We start from the raw sequence: 23,708 nt of genomic DNA, 5'->3' as shown, positions 1-23,708 counted from the left end.
TGGCACAGATGGGCACTGTGGGGTGGCACTGATGGGCACTGTGGGGTGGCACTGATGGACACTGTGGGGCGGCACTGATGGACACTGTGGGGCGGCACTGATTTACTTGTTGCCAGTCAGTGCCAATTTGTGGGCACTGATTGGCATTTTTTTTTCTTGCATCTTTTTTTTTTCCCATTTTTTTTTTTTTTTCAGACTTTTTTTTTTTTTTTTAACTTATTTTTTTGACTTTTTGGGGTTTTGCCCTTCCCTGGTGGGCATCCCTGGTGGTCCATGTGGCGATCCGAGGGGGGGCTGCGCTGATAAACAATCAGCGCGAACCCCCCCTGTCAGGAGAGCCGCCGATCGGCTCTCCTCTACTCGCGTCTGTCAGACGCGAGTGAGGAAGAGCCATCGACGGCTCTTCCTGTTTACATCGTGATCAGTCGTGGTTGGACACGGCTGATCACGTGGTAAAGAGTCTCCGTGAGAGACTCTTTACCGAGATCGGTGTTGCGGGGTGTCAGACTGACACCCCGCAACAACGATCGCCGCGATGCGCGCCCCTGGGGGCGCGCAGCGGCTCAGAATCCTGAGGACGTCATATGACGTCCGGTCAGGATTCTACAACCACTTTGCCGACGTCAATCTGTCATTGGCGGGCGGCAAGTGGTTAAACATATTATCTATTCAGATCAGGTAGGATTCATGCCCAATAAGTCAATCGCATTCAATATCAGACACGCATATTTAAATATGCAAATCATGCCATTTTGGCATTAGACGCAATCGAGGCCTTCGATAGAGTAGAATGGTCATACCCTATGGGCCATCCTCGAAAAATTTGGGCTTGGCTCTGGCTTCTGCCAGTGGGTGTGTCTGTTATACTCCGCTCCGGTGGCATCGGTTAGGGTCAATGGCCTTCAATCTCCCAGTTTTAGACTCTTCCGGGGCACTAGGCAGGGGTGCCCACTGTCCCCCCTGCTTTTTGCCCTGGCTATAGAGCCCTTGGCATGTCTTATGCAGGCCTCTTCCAATGTTACCGGTTTGATTACGGGAGATATGGAGGAAAATATATCATTATATGCAGATGAACTTATTTTTTTCTTGACCAATACCTGCTTATCCCTGCCAGCGGTAATGAAATATATTAACCACTTAAGACCTGGACCAAAATGCAGGTAAAGGACCCGGCCAGTTTTTGCGATTCGGCACTGCGTCACGCTTTAACTGACAATTGCGCGGTCGTGCGACGTGGCTCCAAAACAAAATTGGCATCCTTTTTTTACCACAAATAGAGCTTTCTTTTGATGGTATTTGATCACCTTTTTTGCGCTATAAACAAAAATAGAGCGTCAATTTTGAAAAAAAAAAATATTTTTTCCTTTTTGCTATAATAAATATCCCCCCAAAATATATGAAAAAACAATTTTTTTCCTCAGTTTAGGCCGATACGTATTTTTCTACCTATTTTTGGTAAAAAAAATCGCAATAAGCGTTTATCGATTGGTTTGCGCAAAATTTATAGGGCCAGATTCACAGAAGAGATATGTAGATACTCCGGCGTATTTTCAAATTTGCCGCGTTTGTGATTCACAAACAAGATACGACGGCTTTTGGCTAAGATCCGACAGGCTTACGGCTTCGGATCTTAGGCTGCAATACTTCGGCCGCCGCTGGGTGGAGTTTGCGTCGTTTTCCAACGTCGGGTATGCAAATGAGCTTTTTTTACGGCGATCCACGGAGGTTTTCGCGTTCGTTACGTCGTCGCTAGTAATTTTTTCCCGTCGCAAAGTTAAGCATGCTTTTTTATGGCTTAACTTTAGACGAGCCATGTTAAAGTATGGCCGTCGTTCCCGCGTCGAATTTCAAAAAAAAATTTCTTGCGTAAGACGTCCGGGAATACGAAAGTACGTTATGCACGTCGCCGTTCAAAAAAATTATGTCACTTCGCGCAAAGCACGTTGGGAATTTCAAAATGGAGCATGCGCAGTACGTCGTAGTATGGTTAAGGAGTTTGGCAGGTTTTCCGGGTTAGGCATAAATTGGGAGAAATCCATGCTAATGCCTCTGGATCCCCTTCCAGATTTATTGCCATCTACAGTTTCTCATCTTAAGGTTGTTTCTTCTATAAGATATTTGGGTATAGTCAGTGCCGATCCTGACCTCCCTGGGACCCTAAGCAAAATTCTGCTAAGGGGCCCTCTACTGTGGCAAAAAATGGGCATGGTTTATGTGAAATAGTGGGCGTGGTTTACATGGGCGAGTCTGAAATGAATAAGGGATAGAGGGAGAAAAAAAGAAAGAGGGAGAGAGAGAAAGAGGGAGAGAGAAAGAAAGAAAGAGGCAGAGGGAGAGAGAGAAAGAGGGAGAGAGAAAGAAAGAAAGAGGCAGAGGGAGAGAGAGAAAGAGGGAGAGAGAGAAAGAGGGAGAGAGAAAGAAAGAGGGAGAGAGAAAGAAAGAAAGAGGCAGAGGGAGAGAGAGAAAGAGGGAGAGAGAAAGAAAGAAAGAGGCAGAGGGAGAGAGAGAAAGAGGGAGAGAGAGAAAGAGGGAGAGAGAAAGAAAGAAAGAGGCAGAGGGAGAGAGAGAAAGAGGGAGAGAGAAAGAAAGAAAGAGGCAGAGGGAGAGAGAGAAAGAGGGAGAGAGAAAAAAAGAAAGAGGGAGAGGGAGAGAGAAAGAAAGAAAGAAAGAAAGAAAGAAAGAAAGAAAGAAAGAAAGAAAGAAAGAAAGAAAGAAAGAAAGAAAGACAGACCTGTGTGCATGAGGCCAACTGCGGTCAAGCATTGTGGACATTGCTTCATACAGGTTTCCTATGAGGGCCCGTACACACGTCCGAGGAACTCGACGGGCAAAACTCATCGTTTTGCTCGTCGAGTTCTGTGTTGAAGCCGCCGAGGATCTCGGCGAGCCAACTTTCCTCATTGAACAACGAGGAAATAGAGAGCATGTTCTCTATTTGGCTCGACGAGGAACTCGACGATTTCCTCGGCCCGAAAGTGTACACACGCCGGGTTTCTCGGCAGAATACGGCTCCGATCGAGTTTCTGGCTGAATTCTGCCGAGAAACTCGGTCGTGTGTACGGGGCCTAAGAGTTATTCTTATAGGCAGAGGACAGGTCCTCTTGAAATGTTTATGAAGCTCTTTCAGATAGGTGATGTAATATTACTGTGTATCCTGAGAGCTCTTGGGAATATAAACTAATACTTATGCCATAAAAGGTAAAAATTCTACTGACCTTGATTTATTTCCTGATGTTTTTTTATAGCATTTGGAAGTTCTATTGTGACCGACTCCATTGGTGGAGTTATTTCCTCACCATTATATCCCGCCAACTACCCAAACAATCAAAACTGTTCATGGATTATACAAGCCTCGGAACCTTGTAAGTTGTTTGGATTCGGTCACCGATGTAACTAAATAAAGTTTGCTTTGTAAGCTTCTCTTTTCTTCTTAAAGCAAGCCTGTCGATTTGGAGGATGTTTAGTATTGTAATACAGACTTACACATATTACAGATATGAATTTTACTAGTTTTATTTTAAATTGAAGGTGCCATCAGCCAATAAGCAATATAGCACATCAAATTAAATCTCTGACAGCTCTACAGAAAGTAGGTCCTTGGTTCAAATCCCAACCAGGACACTACCTGCATGGAGTTTGCATTTTCTCCCTGTGCTTGTGTAGGTACTCCAGTTTTCACCCAAACTCCAAAGACATGCTGGAAGATTATTTGGCACCCGTCTAAATTGACCCTAGTACAGTGAAAGCTTGGATTACGAGCATAATCCATTCCAGGAGAATGCTCATAATCCAAAGTACTCGCATATCAAAGCGAGTTTCCCCATTGCAGCCAATGGAAAATAAAATAATTTGTTCCTCATTGACTTCAATGGAATGCAATACCACATGCGGCCAGAGGCGGAAACGGCCTCGGAAACGGTCGTAAAGGCCCGAGGACAGTTCGGCTGACCTCGGCAAACCTCAGAAACACTCCATTCCCGAGCCTTTCCGAGGTTTGCCAAGGTCAGCCAAATTGTCTTCAGGCTTTTCCATGCATTTCTAAACGGCGCCAATCCGTTCGGCTCTGGCGCCCCCCACCTCAGGCCAAACGTGGTACTGCACACCACTTTGGCCTGAATCCTGTTCGTTTTGTGAGACAACACTCGCAAACCGAGTTAGGATTTTAGGAAATACAGCACTCGTATTGCGAAACGCTCGTTAACCACGTTACTCGCAATCCAAGGTTCCACTGTATGTGTATTTATGCATGTGGGATAGGGACTTTCGATTGTAGGCTCCTTGAGGGCAGGGAGTGAATTATTGCATTCAATTATTAAAGCGGAGGTCCTTGCGGCTTCACTGCCCGATTCCCTACTGCGCATGCACGCGTCACTGGTCCCCGCTCTCTCCTGGGAACAGTGTTTCCCAGAAGACAGAGGGAGGGGGGGGTGCCGTCATGAGGCTGGACTCCCGTGCTCCCGAGTCAGAACCCGGAAGTGGTGTAAAAACCTGCACCCCCCTCCCCCCTGAAAGGTGCCAAATGTGACACCGGAGGGGGGGAGGGATCCAAAAAGCAGAGGTTCACTTTTGTGTGAACCTTCGCTTTAAACTTAGCTTTGTTTAGTGCAGAGTGGGTATGATATGTTCATTAGTATTCTTTACCCATCCCCAAGGTCAGGGGGTCTCCAAAATTTCTAAACAAAGGGTCAGTTTACTCTATCACATCGATTGTGAAAAAAAATGCTTGAGCAAAGCGCAGTGGTGTACAACATGTAGGACGGCACTATAAAGGGGAAGTTCCATTCGATTGGCGCCACCCTTTGGGTTGATTATGCCAATTTTCCTTCTTATAACTTGCTTCTGAGCCTGCACGTTTTTTTTCCCCCGCCGTTAAAGCCTACACACGACCGCTTTTCACAACGTGAAAAACGACGATGTGAAAAAATACGAGAAAAAAATAGAGCATGTTCTAAATTTTTTATGCCCATTTTTCACGTAGAGAAAAATTCTCTGGAGCCTACACACGATCGTTTTTAATGACCAATTTAAAAAATTGCATTTTCCTCGTCATGAAAAACGGTCGTGTGTAGGCATTAGGGTTTTCATGGAACCCTGGTTGAGAATGGCTGCTTTGAACAAATTACCCTACAGCTTCCCACTCACACTAGGATGTCGGACCTCCAGGAATGAGCTGCTTTTCCTCCCCCCAGCTCTTATGCAGCTGAGAACAAAGAGAATGAGGTCACTTAAAAAAGGGAAAAATGGGTTTTACAGGGTGATCATTTACAATCACATTAATTTAAAACTTTCCCATTATTATATCTCACCAGTTAACCATGTCACTGTGTCTTTTACGGACTTTCAAACTGAAGGCAGAAATCTTAATTGTACAGAAGATTTTGTAGAGATTTTAGATGGGAACAATTATGGTTCACCGTCCAAAGGTATGTTATGAATTGATACACTGTTTCAAATGATTTAATATTTATGTATCAAAAAGTTATGTAAGGTAAGACTGGGGGGAAAAGTGACTGGTCAAACTTATACTTGTATTGTGGAGAAGGGGTTGAAACGTTTCTGACCGGGTCTTTCACTCTCTTATTATGTCTTTCATACAGATCTCTAGTCACAAGCAGGGCCGTAGATAAGGGGGTACCCCAGTCCTCCTGTAAGGGGCCCGGGCCAGCAGGGGGCCCAGGCAACAGAGTGAATTAAATGTGGGCAGGCAGGGTCATCAGTGCAGTAGTGGGGCAATAACTGGAACCAATCTCCTGTATGGCTCTCTCTGCAGCAGCTGAAAGCTGGCTTCCTCTCCTGTTGTATTTTAGCTGCTGCAGAGAGATCCATACAAAGGAGCGGTTCCAGTAACTGCCCCCGCCCTGTACACCATACATTTCCCCCTGGTGCCCAAGCCCCCCTACCCCCCGCATCGCTGCTGTATTCCTCCCCCTCTTCCCATCAGCAGCTGCAAGCACACAATAGGATCCTTCAAGATTGGGAGTCGAGGAAGGTTTAGGTAAATATGTTACATTTATCAGCCCCTTCCATTCCTGAATGAACACAATGAGAGATCTGTACCTATCACACACGGTGTTAGTTCATAACTGAAGTATTGGCTGTATGGGGCCCTGTGTTAGGTTTTCTTTATGGGGCCCGTGTCAGACTGCCTGTAGGGGGCCATGTGGTTTTCTAACAGCAGCCCTGGTCACAAGATTTACAGTATGCCCCCCCACCAAACTGCCACCCTTCCACAGCTATACAAAGGGGCAGACTAGAGGGTCCTCTAGCTGGCCCTGAGTGTGTAGGGCAAAATCATCACTAAAACCAAAGAGTGGTGGCTGTCCAGAGCGAGCCATATGATAACCCAGTAGATGGCCTGGCACGACTTAGGCCTCGTACATACAACCGAGTTTCTCGGCAAAAACCAGCAAGAAACTTGCTGGGAGATATTTTTTGCCGAGGAAACCGGTCGTGTGTACATTTTCATCGAGGAAACTGTCGAGAAACTCAACGAGCCAAAAAGAGAACATGTTCTCTATTTCCTTGATGGGAATGGAGAAAATTGGCTTGTCGAGTTCCTCGACAGCCTAACAAGGAACTCGACGAGGAAAACGATGTGTTTCGCCCGTCGAGTTCCTCGGTCGTGTGTACGAGGCTTGACTGAGAAGTGGGTCTACCTCAAAAGTTGAGTCCATAATTATTTCAGCTATAAGAATTTTTTTTTCTGCACAAAGCTACTACATGGCAGATTCTGGCTCTCCAGATTTGCAAATTCCAAACCCAACTAAATAATCTCTAGTTCAGTGGGCCCTCCTTGTCCCTTGTTCCAGTGGGCCCCAGGGTCCCAGTCCACCCCTGGGTATACTCATATATTGACCCTAAATTGTGGTGGTAGAGTAAAACCATTATTCTGCTTTAGAGTGCCAATGGAGTGCTACTGGTAATCTTTCCAGTCTCATCCAAGGAAATGGATCATAGCAACTATTTTAGGAGTAAATATAAAACTGATTGTACAGGACGTGTATTTGACCTTTTCACTTTCCTTCTTTTTTTTTAAGGACGTTACTGTGGTCAGGTAATCCCTCACCCTGTTACATCGTTCAGCAATGCCCTTGTGATCAAATTTGTCTCCAATAGTTACTCAACATATAAAGGATTCCGTGCTACCTACTCCGCATCAACCTCAGGTAGGAGTCATTGTTTTTACTTTTAACTGCAAAACAAATATATGCTTTTGTTTTTGAATATCATATAAAGAAAGGTGCTGGGGCTAACTAAAGAAAACTCTGACCATATATCAGAATTTTAAGAACTGAGCTATTGGGGTTGATATACTTGTAGCGCCTGGCTATTTTCAGAGCCGGTGCTATTATAAATTTAGGGGAAGTTCAGAGAGGTAGTTGGCTCTGAACCTGTTTATTTGGTTAAATTGAGGGCCTCTGCTCCAGCTTTGGCTGTACTGTTGTGCATACTGAGTTCCGCCCCAGGCCGACAGGTGGCAGCAGTAGGGTTAAGTGCAGTTGAATATCTCCTCCCAGCGGCCTATCAGAAGCGTTGGTCACCTCGCTGTGCATGCTGGGGAGGGGTATTTAAAGGGCAGACACCATTGGTTCTAGGTCGCTGTGTTCCCGCCCTTGAGGAATGGAGTTGGGAAACACTGCTGTAATCTATAAGATTACAGTATACCGTATGTAAGGTGTTTGTTTACCTTTTTGAATTTGGCGCCGTTCTCCGCCCCCGTGCGTCGTAACGTCGCAGGGGACGGAGATCGGCGGCACACAGAGGCACTGTGTGAATTGAGCGAGGTCCCACTCGCTCACACAGCGCGGTGGCATCGCTGGATCCAGGGACAAGGTAAGTAAACCAAGCCTGTGGCTGCAGCGAGGCGAGCCCGAGTCAGCCAAAAAATCTCACCCAGAGTCAGACTCGGGAATACCGCTAGGAGGGTTAAACCGAGTATCAGAATGGGGAAGGAAGGGGATTTAAGTGACTTTAAACGTTACATAATCTTCTAAGATTATATGTGCATTTAATGTTTTTTTTAACAAAGTTTTTCTTAGTTTCTGTCAGAAAATGTTTCTGCACTGATGGGCACTGATAAGGTGGCACTAAAGGGCACTGATGAGGAGGCACTATTATACCACACTGATGGGCAGTGATAGGTGGCGCTGATATGCGGCACTGATGAGGACTGATAGGCGGCACTGATGGTCAGCACTAATGAGCAGGCACTGAAAGGCAGCACTGACTGGCATCACTGATTCGCACAGATTGGCATCACTGCTGGTCACTGATTGGAATCACTGCTGGTCACTGTTGAGGCTGCACTGATTACCTGTACAGGTCTCCCCTGCGAGGAGATACCGCTGATCGGCTCTCTTCCCTTCACACTTTGTCAGTGTGAGGCGAGGAGAGTGAAATTACCAGCACTTCCATGTTTACATGTGATCGGCTGTGATTGGACACAGCCGATTAGCATAATTATTTTTTCCTCTTCTCTAGTCCATGCTCAGATATCCTATAGTAATGATATGTATTCTCTTTTTCTTCAGCCTGTGGAGGTGACTTACACATGGAGAACGGCGCCTTCAACAGCCCTTCTTATCCAGAAAACTATGCAGAAAACTTGGAGTGCATTTGGAACATTATCAGTGCTCCTGGCAACCGTCTCGCACTGTCTTTCATGTAATCCCCTCCCTATCTTTCTTCATATTGTTCTCATCTTAATGACCTTACGGGAAGGAAGTGCCGCGTCTGGCAGGAAAAGTCTTTAACAAATGTTTCAACATAAAATGCAACTTGGAAGGAATACAAAGCGTGGTGCTGCTGACACTCGTAGGATTTCTCCCATAGAATACAAGACATATAACTGTGACACTTATATAATAATATATATAAATCCTGCAGGATCACTCGGGCCTCATACTGTGATATCTGCTAGAGCCCGACTAAAATAAATATTGGGGGGGATTTACTAAAACTGGAGAGCGCAAAATCTGATGTAGCTCTGCACAGCAACCAATCACCTTCCAGGTTTTATTGTCAAACCTTAATTGAACAAGTTAAAGTTAAGGCGGCCATACACGGTTCGAATTTTGAAAGAATTTTCTTTCGAAAATCGTATCAAAGAATTTTTGTACGAATTTGTCACCGTTAGTGGGCTGCAGCAACAGCCGATTTTCGTGCGGCAAACAAATTTGAGGAATCCGACGTGTTGAAATTTTTTTGAAAAACAAACGATTTTCTGATCAATGATGGGAGAATCGTGCGAGAAATGTAATAGAAAAAAAATGCGCATGTGCAAGAAAAGAATATTCCTGGAGAGAAACGAATATTCCCGGCAACATGAAGGCTTGGTCGGCCGAATTTCGAAAATCAATGGTGGCATCATCGGATCAGAAAAAAAAAAAACTTTCTGAATTTGAAAAGAAAATTTGTTCGAAAATAGACCGTGTATGGCCTGCTTTAGAAGCTGATTGGCTAACCTGCACAGCTGCACCAGATTTTGAAAAAAAAGCAGGAAGATGAGCCATGATTTAGCCCTGGTTCACACTGGGTACGATTTGGAACGATTTGAGATGCGATTTGACATGTCAAATCGCATCTCAAATCGGCGGCAATTGTCGGCAATGGCACTGTCCTGATCAGTGCGACACCGCATCTGTGATTTCAAAAAGTAGTTCCTGTACTACTTTTTGCGATTTCGGGCCGCGATTTACATTAAATTGCGGCCGAAATCGCGGCAAAATCGCGGCCGCGAAATCGCGGTAAAATCGCGCATTTTACTGCGATTTTGAATTCGCAGCAGTGTGAACCTAGGCTAAAACTGCTTACAATTATTTATTTATTTATGTATAGCCCAAGTAAGGCTGGCCATACATTATACAATTTTCTTCTATAGATTTCCTTTAGATTTACCAAAACCATACAATATGAGGTCAAATCTAAACACTTTTAGATAGATTCAGGTACATTGGAATAAAGTTACGGCGGCGTAGCTTAGCGTGTTTAGGCTACGCCGCCGTAATTTAGCTAGGCTAGTAATGATTCTCAATATACTTGCCTGCTAATATACGGCAGTGTAGCCTAAAGCGGGCGGGCGTAAGGGCGTCTAATTCAAATGTGTTGGGGGGGCGTGTTTAATGCTAATCAGGCTTGACCTCACGTTTTTTACCTTTTGTTTACAACTGCGTACGCCGCACGGGCCTATTGATTTCGGCGTGGACGCAAACAACGTAAATCCCGATTCGCGGACGACTTACGCAAACGACGTAAAAAATTTGAATCTCGCGCCGGGAACAGCGGCCATACTATAACATTGTTATTCCACCTAATAAGGAACTCGTCGAGGAAAACGATGTTTCATTTACGTCGAGTTCCTCGGTCGTGTGTACGAGGCCTCACACATCCCAAAGGTGCTCTATTGGGTTGAGATTTGGTGACTGTGGAACTGAATATTGCAGCCAAGGCTAGTTTTCATTTCTTTTTTTTGTTTTTTTTGAAGGACTATTCATTTTTGGCTTAAATCCTGTATTGTGTAAAAACTGGAATAACTTTAGGCCTGCTTATGCCTTACGGAAGCGGCGTAAAACTACTGCGGCGGCCGGGCGTACGTTCGTGAATCGGCGTATCAACTCATTTACATATTCTACGCCGACCGCAATGGAAGCGCCACCTAGCGGCCATCCGAAAAATTGCAACCTAAGATAGGACGGCGCAAGCCGTCCTATCTTAGTTATGTTTAAGCGTATCTCTGTTTGAGCATACGCTTAAACATAAGTCGGCGTAGATTCTGAGTTAGGTCGACTTATCTACTGATAAGTCGGCCTAACTCTACCTGAATCAATTTGTATGCAACCAGACAGGCCCTTGCATATTTTTCTATTACATAACATTTCTAATCATATGAAGTTAATAACAAGTCTCCCTTTAAATCTGAATCCACTGAGTTCCTCTTTTACATCTAAACTCGCAGAGTTCCCTTTCACTGTAAGGGGGACTCTGCAGACTCTGTAAGGGAGAACTCTGGGCACTCTAACATAAGGGATGCTCTGGGAACCCTCATTTAAGGGGGAACATTGAGAACTCTGATGTACAGAGAGGACTCTGATCTAAGGGGGAACACCGAGAACTCTGATGTACAGTGTTGGGGATAAGAGTGTGGACAGACACAGATGGGTAGGGTAGGGGTAGGATAAGAGGTGCAGATCGAGCCCTCTCTCCTATCACCTCTGTGTGTGTATGGGGGGGGGTGTGGTTAGTGCTGGCTTTGAGCAGTGTGAAAGAGAGTGTAACAGACACTCTCAGCTTAGACATTAGCTGCCAGCAACCCTGCTGGGAAGCCATAGTCCAGTCTGAATAATGTGTCCGGATTTCAGGCAGTCTGAAACCCGAACACATGATGTCAAACCCAAACTGTCCAGGTGAATCCCGGACAGGTGGCAACCCTACCTTCCCCCCCTATGCAAAATGAATGAGAAAATTGTAGGTGGAGTTGGGTTTTAGGACAATGTCTTTTACGTTTAACAATTAACAGACTATAGTTTACCATTGATAGGATCTGTAAGAAGTCTTTATTATTTTGGTAAAGAATATTACTCTTTATGTCTATCCTTCATATGCAGGTCATTCTCTCTGCAGTCCAGTGAAAACTGTTCAAAGGATTATTTGGAAATCAGGGAAGGTGATGCCGGAGGCGCATATCTGGGGAGATTTTGCGGAGCCAATCTGCCCAATAATGTAACTTCTATTGTCGGACACATACTCTGGGTAAAGTTTGTGTCTGATGCGTCAGTAAGTGGATCGGGCTTCAGGCTCTCCTTTTCCCATAGTAAGTAAATATTTTTTTTTTAAATACATTAAATATTAATGTTGATTTCAGGTTTGTTTTTCAAATCATAGTGATTTTTCAGTTTTTACACAATTCAGGATTTAAGCCAAAAATTAATAGTCCTTCAAAAAAAACAAAGGGCCAGATTCAAGAAGCAATTGCGCCTGTGTAACCATAGGTTACACAGCGCAATTGCTTACTTGCTCCGGCGTAGCGAATTCTCCTGATTCAGGAACATCGCTACGCCGACTGCAGCCTAAAATCTGCGTGGCATAAGGCTCTTATGCCACGCAGATTTTAGGCTGCATTCTTGCGTTGGCCGCTAGGGGGCGCTCCCATTGTGATCTGTGTATAGTATGCAAATTGCATACTAACACCGATTCACAACGTTGCGCGAGCCCTGCGTACGCAAATTACGTAGTTTGCGTACGTCGGGTTTCGCGCAAGGTTACACATCCTAATAGCAGGCGCAGCCAATGCTATAGGATACCCACATTCCCGCGTCGCGATATTTAAAATCTACGTTGTTTGCGTAAGTGAATCGTGAATGGCGCTGGACGCCATTCACGTTCACTTTGAAGCAAATGACGTCCTTGCGACGTCATTTGCCGCAATGCACGTCGGGAAAGTTTCCCGACGGAGCATGCGCTCTACGCTCGGCGCGGGAGCGCGCCTAATTTAAATGATTCCCGCCCCCGGCGGGATCATTTACATCGCGCGCGCTTACGCCGGGCAATTTTGCCGGCGCGCCCTCGCAATTTACGGAGCTACTGCTCCGTGAATCGAGGGCAGCGCAAAATATTTGCGGGGGCGCAGGGCAAAATCGTTGCGCTGTGCCTCCGCAAATAAAGCGCAAATGTACCTGAATCTGGGCCAGAGAAAAGAAATGAAAACTAGCCTTGGCTGCAATATTCAGTTCCACAGTCACCAAATCTCAACCCAATAGAGCACCTTTGGGATGTGTGAGGCCTCGTACACACGACCGAGGAACTCGACGTAAATGAAATATCGTTTTCCTCGACGAGTTCCTTGTTAGGCTTGTCGAGAATCTTGACAAGCTTTCTTTGCGTACACACTGTCAAGACCAAATCTCGTCGTTCTCAAACGCGGTGACGTAAAACACGTACGACGGCACTATAAAGGGGAAGTTTGATTCCACTGGCGCCACCCTTCTGACCATGTGCGAGTTTCTAAGCATACACACAAATGTGTTTCTCGTGGAAAACCAGCCCGACGAGAAGCACGACGAGGAAATTGAGACTCCCGACGAGGAAAAAGAGAACTTGTTCTCTTTTTTCCTCGTCGAGTTCCTCGACAGTTTTCTCGATAAAAAGCATACACACGACCGTCGGCAAAAAAGCTCTGCCACCAAGTTTCTTGATGGATTCTGTCGAGGAAAACGGTTGTGTGTACGAGGTCTAAGACACATGGAAGATGGTGGAGATTTTAAGGAGGGAGGGAAAAGATGGAGGCAGTGGAATTGGGGATCCATGCAGAGGTCAGAGCTGAACAGGGGTGAAAGTGAGATGTGGATGGAGGATGCAGAGGTAAGCAGCTGTGGAAAAAGGCTGAACTCTGCACCCTGTGTGCAGCACACCCCTGAACTCTGCACATAGCAACCCCTGAACTCGAACCTGGTATTTAATACCCCTTTAAGACCTTTACACCATTAGTGAAATTTGACCACACCCATTTGAGAGGGGTTTAGGGGGGGTTTGAGGGTCGTGGGTCAGTTACTGCACCAATTCTCTGAGAAAAAAATCCCTGCATATCTGCACCAAGTTTTACACTCTTCAGCTCCAGTAAATCAACCTCCTACTGTTAACACATTCATGCTAACGTGTTACTCAGCATAATAATGTGCATTCCACTACAGTAGTCTGTTCATATTAATGGGCTGCCTAATACACCAAAATGCATCCGATCAGGTGCATGTATTGTGCTATGTAATGTAGCACGGGGTACGGTAGTGCATTACCGTGCATTCTGGTTCACCGCAACACATGTGCTTTGGCAAGATGTATTGGGGTGCCATTAAAGTGGTTGTACACCCTTAAGCCTCATACACACGGTCGGACATCAAACAAACTTTTCTGTGGATTTTTGTCCGAAGGGAGTTGTCCGGTCACACCCATAGCATACACACGCTCTGACTTTTTCGGCAGCAAACACAAACGTAGTGACGTTTCAACACACTGACGAGAGTTTAAAAGAGGAAGTTCAATTCTCCGGCGTCACCCTTCGGGCTCCTTCTGCTAATCGAGAGTTAGTAGAGGTTTCGTCTGTGTGCATTCGTGATTTTCAGTTTTGTGCAATTTTGTTTGTTTCTGAACGTCCGTTCGTCAAGCAGACATGTTACGCAATGGGGTTGTGCTAACTTCACCCACAAAAAAATATAGAAATATGTTTGATTCATATAACCAAAATACACTAATCCAAAGTAAAGACATTTGTTTTTACTCCGTCAGTATCACCAGAAAAGCAGCTTTTAGTATTATCACATCATAAAGAAGAAGAGAATGTGCGCTGCTTTTCTTGATTTCAGAACTTGCTGCGTCACGAATGTGCTCTTTCAAATACAACGCTAGTTCTACCAGACAGAACGCTTCCGGCTGGTCCTTGCTTGTGAGCATGCGCATTTGTACTTTGTACAAAAGTCTGATTGCTTGCTGTACACACAGTCAGACTAGGCACCATCGGACTCTTGTTGACGTAAAGTTTGTCCGTTTGCAGACCGAACTTTTTGTCCGATGGAGCGTACACACGGTCGGACTATTTTGAAAACGTGCTCATTTTAAAGTTTGTTGGCAAAAAGTCCGACTGTGTGTATGGGCCTTAACATACCCATTTTTGCTACTTGTAAGCATATAATAAGGCTTACCTGTAGCTATCCTGGATATCTCCTAAACCTGGACGGTTTAGGAGATATCCCCCTGTATCTGCATGTGCCGAAGACATCAGGGTTTACATCCTCTTTAAGAATGAATGTTACTGCAGTGCACCAATGTGCATAAAGAAGGTCACCACATCGCAACAGTATATACCTGTGGGTCTGTCAGAAATACATTCCTAAATCCTGTAGCGTGCTGACAACACACATCATTATTGTGGACTGAGGCCTCGTACACACAACCGTTTTCCTCGACAGAATCCATCAAGAAACTTGGTGGCAGAGCTTTTTTGCCGAGGAAAACGGTTGTGTGTATGCTTTTCATCGAGAAAACTGTCGAGGAAAAAAGAGAACAAGTTCTCTTTTTCCACGACCAGAGTCTCAATTTCCTCGTCGTGTTTCTCGCGGGCTGGTTTTCAAGAGAAACACGTTCGTGTGTATGCTTAGAAACCTGCACATGCTCAGAATAAAGTATGAGACGGGAACGCACCTTCGGTTAAAGTAGCGTTTGTAATGGAGATAGCACATTCGTCACGCTGTAACAGACTGAAAAGTGCAAATCGTCTCTCACCAAACTTTTACTAAACACGCAGTAACATGAGATTAGCAAAAGCAGCCCCAAGGGTTGTGCCAGTGGAATCAAACTTCCCCTGCCATGTATGTGTTGTACGTCACCGCGTTTGAGAACGATGAGATTTGGTCTTGACAGTGTGTACGCAAAGAAAGCTTGTCGAGTTTCTCCACAAGCCTAACAAAACTCGTCGAGGAAAACGATGTGTCTTTTCCGACGAGTTCCTCGGTCGTGTGTACGAGGCCTAAGTGTTGTCAGCTCTGCCCAGTGTCTTTTACTAAACGACTCAAAACTTCTGTCCATTCCTATTCTCCACAACACAGAGACTAATTGTTCCGTGTACCAAAATAAGAACTAGGAGGGCTAAATAGACTGTGTGGGGTTGATTTACTAAAACTGAGGAGTACAAAATCTGGTAAAGCTGTGCATGGCAGCCAATCAGTTTTTAACTTCAGCTTGTTCAGTTAAGCTTCGACATTCAATCTTGGAAGCTGATTGGTTTCTATGCAGAGCTCAACCAGATTTTGCACTCTCCAGTTTTAGTAAATCAGCTCCTTTGAGAGTACATGGGAAATATGCACAGAACACAGGACAGCTCTAAATTTCTGACACAACAGACATGAGAGGTGTTCTGTAGTTCAACTTGGTAGAACTCAAGCAGTGCTGACATTGCTTGAGATTTCAAGGCAACTAAAGCAGAGTTGTCAGCTCAATATAGAATTTTTTTTTCTATTATATGTATCATAGCTCCCAACTCTCCCTGATTTCGAGGGACTGTCCCTGATTTGGAGCAATGTCCCTTTGTCCCTCTTTCCTCCTCATTTGCCCCTCATTTTGGTTAGATCTATATAAAATGCACTGTTTATCTATCAAAAAGTGTTTTCCAGGGCTAAACCTTTCATCCAAATTCTAAATTGCTGCATTTGTAAATTCCAAAAACCAATATAAAATAAATAGTAGTGGTAAAAAAAGCACCATTTTTTTTTTTATATACAATGCTCCTTTAAGGGGGTGTGGCAAGGGGTGTGTCCTTTGCCTGCATGCTTTTGCTGATAGGTGTCCCTCATTCCCATCTTAAAAAGTTGGGAGGTTTGTGTGTATGTATGTGTTATGTATTATGTATGTACACATATAAATGTATTCATTTTAATGTTCCAGTGTTTGGGAACAATCTAGACGGCACCAATGGACAAATTGCATCTCCTCTTTGGCCCAGACAATATCCTCATCACTCCAATTACATCTGGAAAATTAATGTGCAATCAGGACAAATTATTGAGATTAGAGTCCTGCAAATAGATATCGAAGACCAAGCAACCTGCTCCTATGACAGATTACGGGTAAAGTTTATCTTCCCGTTTACAGCCTTTGTGTCTTTTTTTTATCTTTTACTATCAGACTAATAGATGGCTGTCTTTGCTGCATTGCAGGTATACGATGGTCCTGACGTTCACTATCACATCATTGGCACATACTGTGGAGTCACTTCACCGCCCTCCCTGTTCTCCTCCGGCAGTTCAGTGACTGTTCAGTTCACAAGTGACAACAGTATAAGTAGAACGGGCTTTCTATTGGAGTGGACCGCTGTCTACATGTCTCCTGATCCCTTACCCACCATAGCTCCAGGTATGAAATGTAGGCAGGTGATTCCCCTACCCACCATAGCTCCAGGTATGAAATGTAGGCAGGTGATTCCCCTACCCGCCATAGCTCCAGGTATGAAATGTAGGGGGGTGATTCCCCTACCCGCCATAGCTCCAGGTATGAAATGTAGGCAGGTGATTCCCCTACCCGCCATAGCTCCAGATATGAAATGTAGGCAGGTGATTCCCCTACCCGCCATAGCTCCAGATATGAAATGTAGGCAGGTGATTCCCCTACCCACCATAGCTCCAGGTATGAAATGTAAGGGGGTGATTCCCCTACCCACCATAGCTCAAGGTATGAAATGTAGGCAGGTGATTCCCCTACCCACCATAGCTCCAGGTATGAAATGTAGGCAGGTGATTCCCCTACCCACCATAGCTCCAGGCATGAAATGTAGGCAGGTAATCCCCTACCCACCATAGCTCCAGGTATGAAATGTAGGCAGGTGATTCCCCTACCCACCATAGCTCCAGGTATGAAATGTAGGGGGGTGATTCCCCTACCCACCATAGCTCAAGGTATGAAATGTAGGCAGGTGATTCCCCTACCCGCCATAGCTCCAGGTATGAAATGTAGACAGGTGATCCCCTTTACAATATAGCTCCAGGTATGACATGTAGGCAGGTGATCCCCTACCCACAAAAGATGTATATGCTGGCTGCATTGGAGGGGACAGGGAGGAGGCGGGACGAATGCCCTACACACACAGGAGAATTTCCTGTTTACGTGCAGCCTCTGTAATTGGAAGTCCCGTCTTCGGCGCTGCCATTGGATGACTATTCTGGATGACCATCAAAGGAGGCGGGACTTTCTATTAACCACTTCCATACCGGGCACATATACCCCCCTCCTGGCCAGGTGAAATTTCAGCTTCCGGCACTGCGTCGCTTTAACTGACAATTGCGCGGTCGTGCGACGTGGCTCCCAAACAAAATTGGCGTCCTTTTTTCCCCACAAATAGAGCTTTCTTTTGGTGGTATTTGATCACCTCTGCAGTTTTTATTTTTTGCGCTATAAAACAAAAAAAGCAACAATTTTGAAAAAAAAATCAATATTTTTTACTTGTTGCTATAATAAATAGCCAAATTTTTTTTTTCCAAAATTTTTTTTCTCAGTTTAGGTCAATACGTATTCTTCTACATATTTTTGGTAAAAAAAAAAATAATAAAAAAAATCGCAATAAGCGCTTACAAAATATGGGACAGAATTATTATTTTTATTATTTTTTTTTTTTTTTACTAGTAATGGCGGCGATCTGCGATTTTTTTTATTGGGACTGCGACATTATGGCGGACACATCGGACACTTTTGACACATTTTTGGCGCCATTCACATTTATACTGCGATCAGTGCTATAAATATGCACTAATTACTGTATAAATGTGACTGGCATTGAAGGGGTTAACACTAGGGGGTGAGGAAGGGGTTAAATGTGTAGCCTGGGTGTGTTCTAACTGTGGGGGGAGAGGGGGTGACTGGGGGAGGTAACCAATCTGTGTCCCTATGTACAAGAGACACAGATCGGTCTCCTCTGTCCCCTGACAGGACGTGGAGCTCTGTGTTTACACACAGAGCTCCACGTCCCTGCTCTGTCACTGCTGATCGTGGGTGCCTGGCGGACATCGCGACCGCCAGGCGCGCGCATCGGCATCTCGGGGACGCGCCGGGCGCGCGCGCGCCGCCGCGCTCGCGCGCCCCCCAGTGGCCGGAGGAATCCAGGACGTCAATTGACGTCCTGTTGAGTTTCCAGAGCCACTGTGAAGCCGTCATTTTACATGAGGCGGTATTCTAGTGGTTAAAGAGGCTGCCATGTAAACAGGAGATTCTCCTGTAGGTAATCTTTGGCGCTTGTAGTCCATTCCTGGCAATGGTGGGTGCATTCCTGGCAATGGTGAGTGCATTCCTGGCAATGGTGAGTGCATTCCTGGCAATGCTGGGTCTGCAGATGGGCACTTGTGTGGTTGCAGGTGGGCACTGACCCTTATTTTGCTTCACAGTTCTTTAATTAAAATGTATTTATTTTTCCTGAAACTTTGCTCTTAAAGTGAAGGTGCGTGTTATACACCAATAAATACGGTATATCCAAATAATACGCCTGAGCTCATATCTTTACTCACACAGCCACAAAGGCAAGGGAATTCTTGTTGGGCAGTGTATTAGGGCCAGATTCACGTAGAAGTACGGCGGCGTAACGTATCGTAGATACGTTACACCGCCGCAAGTTTTCATCGCAAGTGCCTGATTCACAAAGCACTTGCAATGAAAACCTACGCTGGCGGCCTCCGGCGTAAGCCCGCGTAATTCAAAGGGGCATGTGCCATTTAAATTAGGCGCGCTCCCGCGCCGGACCTACTGTGCATGCTCCGTTTCGAAATTCCTGCCGTGCTTTACGCAAAGTGACGTCATTTTTTCGAACGGCGACGTGCGTAGCGTACTTCCATATTCCCGGACGTCTAACGCAAGAAGGAAAAAAATTTCAAATTTCGACGCGGGAACGACGGCCATACTTTATACAGCACATACGTGTGCTGTGTAAAGTTAGGGCACCAAAAACAACTAACTTTGCGACGGGAAACTAGACTAGCAGCGACGTAGCGAACGCGAAAAACCATTGTGGATCGCCGTAACTCCTAATTTGCATACCCGACGCTGGTTTACGACGCGAACACCCCCCAGCGGCAGCCGCGGTACTACATCCTAAAATCCGACAGTGTAAAACAATTACACCTGTCGGATCTTATGGCTATCTATGCGTAACTGATTCTATGAATCAGTCGCATAGATACTCTGAGAGATACGACGGAGTATCTGAGATACTCTGTCGTATCTCCTTTGTGAATCTGGCCCTTAGTTCTCAGACGAACACACTTAAACCAAATTTTAATGGTTCAAAGAATGTCAGGCAAAATGGTCGGCCCTCACGCATGTTCACTTCATCAAATCTGTCCCTCTTTGAAAAAAGTTTGGACACCCCTGGTATAGATACATAGATAGATAGAAAAGAACGATAGCACATATAGAGGGACAAAATAGATACATTGATTGAGGAACAAATGATAGATAGATAGATAGATAGATAGATAGATAGATAGATAGATAGATAGATAGATAGATAGATAGATAGATAGATAGATAGATAGATAGATAGATCATTCTAAAGTGCATCTTGTATTGGCATAGATATATTTATGTAGTCCCTGGCCAGTCTCAAGTTTGGCTGTGCAGTCAGCACTATGTAGAATCTCTAATCTTGAATTAGTATTTATTGAAATCACTGACCAATTGATAACACAACAGTCATAACAAGAGTCACTGCCACACATACATTAGCACCCATGTGCTGAGTATTTTGTCCATAGTGTTGTATTACTGTCTGGTTTTGCTCTTCCAGGTGCATGTGGTGGGGTTCTAAGAACTGGAGACACACCATTATTTTTGTTCTCTCCCGGCTGGCCCAATAATTACCTTTCAAGACTGGAGTGTACCTGGGTGATCAGATCCCCGGAGTCCACAGTAGAACTGAACATCCTGACCCTGGACATTGAAACACACAGCTCATGCGGTTATGACAAGCTGGTCATCAGAGACGGTATGGAACTTCAGAGCAGTTTCTCCATTTTATATTGTATATAATGCAGGGGAGGGGGGGGGGGAGCAACTAAAGATGCAGAACGGGAATACAAGACATTTGAATTGATTGATAAAAATCTGTAATGAAAATCGTAGGGCACCCATGGATTTAAGAGGAGGATGTTTGGTCATGCTCTAACTAGCTTACAGGAGAGTCAGGATGCTCTCTACGCTGAAGATAGAGAAAGGAGCTGTGTGTTAGTGGGCGTCCTGACTCTCCTGTAGTCCAAGGGAGGGGGTGAGCACAACACTCCACACCAGGGAGAAAGCCTCGCATTACTATGTGGAGTTACAGACAGAAGAACAGGAAGTGAGGATTTATCAGAAGAAATAAGGACATTTAAAAGCAAAATGGAAGGATGAGGTAAGTGAAGGAGGACTGCACTAAGGTAAAGGAAGCTATTTAGGGGGGAAAATTGTACCTTTACAACCCCTTTAAATTATTTGTCTTATATCTCTTTGTTGTGAAATATCTGCACTTGAGCTCCTGAGTTTGTACACTTGCTATGGTCATTTTTTTTTATCACTTTTTGGTGGTCACCCCTTTAATTATCAGACTGCACTAGCCTCCTGGAATGAGGATTACAGCACATTATTGCTAGACATGTGCATTTCGTTTCGTTACGAATTCAAACAAATTTTTCATTATTCGGAAATTCGGATGCATCCGAATTTCCGAATGACAAAATTAACGAATTTAAACAAATTTGAAAAAACGCGAACGAAATTCGAATTCGAATCGAATTTGAAAAAATAGAAATTGATTTTCTAAGGCCTCGTACACACCACCGGATCTATCCGCTGGAATTGATCCGCGGATCAGTTCCAGCGGATAAATCCGGTCGTCTGTACGGCCTAGCGGATATTTATCCGCGGAGATTTCTCGGCCGGATCGATTTCAAGCGGATATAAATTTCTTAGCATGCTAAGAAATGTATCCGCTTGAATCGGGTCCAGCGGATTGATCCGGTGGTCTGTACAGACTCACCGGATCAATCCGTCCGCTCCCCTCCCTCGCATGCGTCGTAATGATTCGACGCATGCGCGGAGGTACTTACATTCCAGCGTCGCACACGTCGCTGCGTCATCATCGCGGCGACGGCGCGACACGTCACCGCGGATGAATTCCGCGCGGATTTTGATCCGATGATGATCCGATGATTTTGATCCGGATTTTGATCCGATGGTGAGTACACGGATCCAAATCCAGAGGAGGAATCTCCGCTGGAAACGGTCCGGCGGACCGTTTCCAGCGGAGATCCCCTCATGTGTACGGGGCCTTAAAACTACAATAAAATAGAATATAAAACAATAAAGCAATAGAATCAAAAAGAATAGAATAGAAGTTAATAGAATGTAATAAAATAGAACATGACAGTCTTCCGAAATTAGAATAGTATAAATTTGAATTCTAGAATAGATTGGAAAATAATTAAAATTTATGGAAACTAAAATTTAAAAGAATAGAAAAACAATAGAACAGAATAGAATCAATTATAATATATATTTTATTCTATTCTCTTGTTTTTCTTTTCTATTCCATTCCAATCTTTTCTATTCGAATTTGAATTCATTTTATATGAAATTCGAATTTCTTATTGAATGAAATCGAATTTGAATAGAAAAGATTATAAAAGATTAGTTTCATATTAGAATTTGAAAAAAAATTGATCGAATTCCTAAAAAGTCGATCAAATTTGAAAAATTGAATTAGATTAGAAAAAATCTACTGCATTCGAAAAAATTCGACTAAATTAGAAAAAACTACCACATTCGATTTTTTTTTACATATAACCATTTTCCAAAATTCGAATTTCAAATAGAATGAAATCGAATTGGAATAGAAAAGATTAGAATAGAATAGAAAATAATAGAAAAGTTAATAAACTAGAAAAACAATAGAACAGAATAGAATCAATTATAATATATATTATATTTTATTCTATTCTCTTGTTTTTCTTTTCTATTCCATTCTAATCTTTTCTATTCAAATTCATTTTATACGAAATTCGAATTTCTTATTGAATGAAATCGAATTTGATTAAAAAAGATTATAAAAGATTAGTTTCATATTAGAATTTGAATTTTTTTTTACCGAATTCCTAAAAAGTCGATAAAATTTGAAAAATGTAATTTGATAAGAAAAAATTCTACCGCATTTGAAAAAAATCTGCTGAATTAGAAAAAACTACTGCATTTGAAAAAAATCTACTAAATTAGAAAAAAACTACCACATTCGATTTTTTTTTTTTACATATAACCATTTTCCAAAATTCGAATTTCATATAGAATGAAATTGAATTGGAATAGAAAAGAATAGAATAGAAAATAATAGAAAAGTTAATAAACTAGAAAAACAATAGAACAGAATAAAATATAATATTTTATTCGCTTTTGTTCTATTGTTTTTCTAGTCTATTCTTTTATATTATTTTCTATTCTATTCAAATCTTTTCTATTCTAATTCAAATTCATTCTATACGAATTTCTAATTTCAGGACATGATTATATATAGTTTTGTTTAAATATGGTAGCATTATTTCGAATTTGATCATTTTTTTCGAATTCGGTAGATTTGTTTTCGAATGCGTTAGAATTATTTCGAATGCGGTAGAGTTTTTTCGATTTGCGGTAGAATTTTTTTCGAATACGAAATGAATCCCGAAAACGAATGCAATGAATGCAACAAACTTAACTAATCAAATTTCATTAAATAACGAATCGAAACGAAACAAAACTAATTTTTTCATCCTGCACATGTCTAATTATTGCTGTGCTGTGCAATAATAACACTGTAATAATAACCTTAAAGTTCAGGAAGCCATAGAAACCAAAATGCTCCCTTTATGATGTTTTGTTATATTTATTTTGAAGGAGATAACGGCCTTGCTCCTGAACTTGCAACCATCTGTGGAAAAGAGCCTCCGGGACCAATCCGCTCATCTGGTGATGCAATGTTCCTGCATTTCTCCGCTAATGGAATGACAACTGGCAAAGGTTTTAATGCATCTTATCATAAAAGTAAGTTTATATCTTTTTTTTTTTTCCAACATAATATACCTGTTCACTGGGCTATTGTATGCTCACTAACAGAGCCTCTTCTCCGGTAGCTGGAAGTGGGGGTTTGTAATTAGGGAAATCTGGGCAGTAGCCCAGGGCCC

At 43.6% G+C, this 23,708-nt stretch overlaps 1 protein-coding gene across 1 annotated transcript in view; it reads left to right on the top strand.

The window, feature by feature from the left end:
• CUBN (cubilin) overlaps window positions 1–23,708 on the top strand; it is a 365,663-nt gene that overhangs the window by 216,223 nt on the left and 125,732 nt on the right. Inside the window, exons 33-41 of the mRNA XM_040352464.1 lie at window positions 3,246–3,362; window positions 5,310–5,423; window positions 7,038–7,166; window positions 8,532–8,664; window positions 11,604–11,809; window positions 16,429–16,610; window positions 16,701–16,896; window positions 20,309–20,506; window positions 23,422–23,568. Of these exons, the coding sequence (XP_040208398.1) occupies window positions 3,246–3,362; window positions 5,310–5,423; window positions 7,038–7,166; window positions 8,532–8,664; window positions 11,604–11,809; window positions 16,429–16,610; window positions 16,701–16,896; window positions 20,309–20,506; window positions 23,422–23,568 (1,422 nt within the window). The remainder of the gene's footprint in view (window positions 1–3,245; window positions 3,363–5,309; window positions 5,424–7,037; window positions 7,167–8,531; window positions 8,665–11,603; window positions 11,810–16,428; window positions 16,611–16,700; window positions 16,897–20,308; window positions 20,507–23,421; window positions 23,569–23,708) is intronic.

Source organism: Rana temporaria, chromosome 5 (genome assembly GCF_905171775.1).
Source record: "Rana temporaria chromosome 5, aRanTem1.1, whole genome shotgun sequence".
Taxonomy (NCBI): Eukaryota; Metazoa; Chordata; class Amphibia; order Anura; family Ranidae; genus Rana; species Rana temporaria.
The sequence above is the reverse complement of the archived record's forward strand: the minus strand, read 5'-3'. Positions and strand labels throughout refer to the sequence as shown.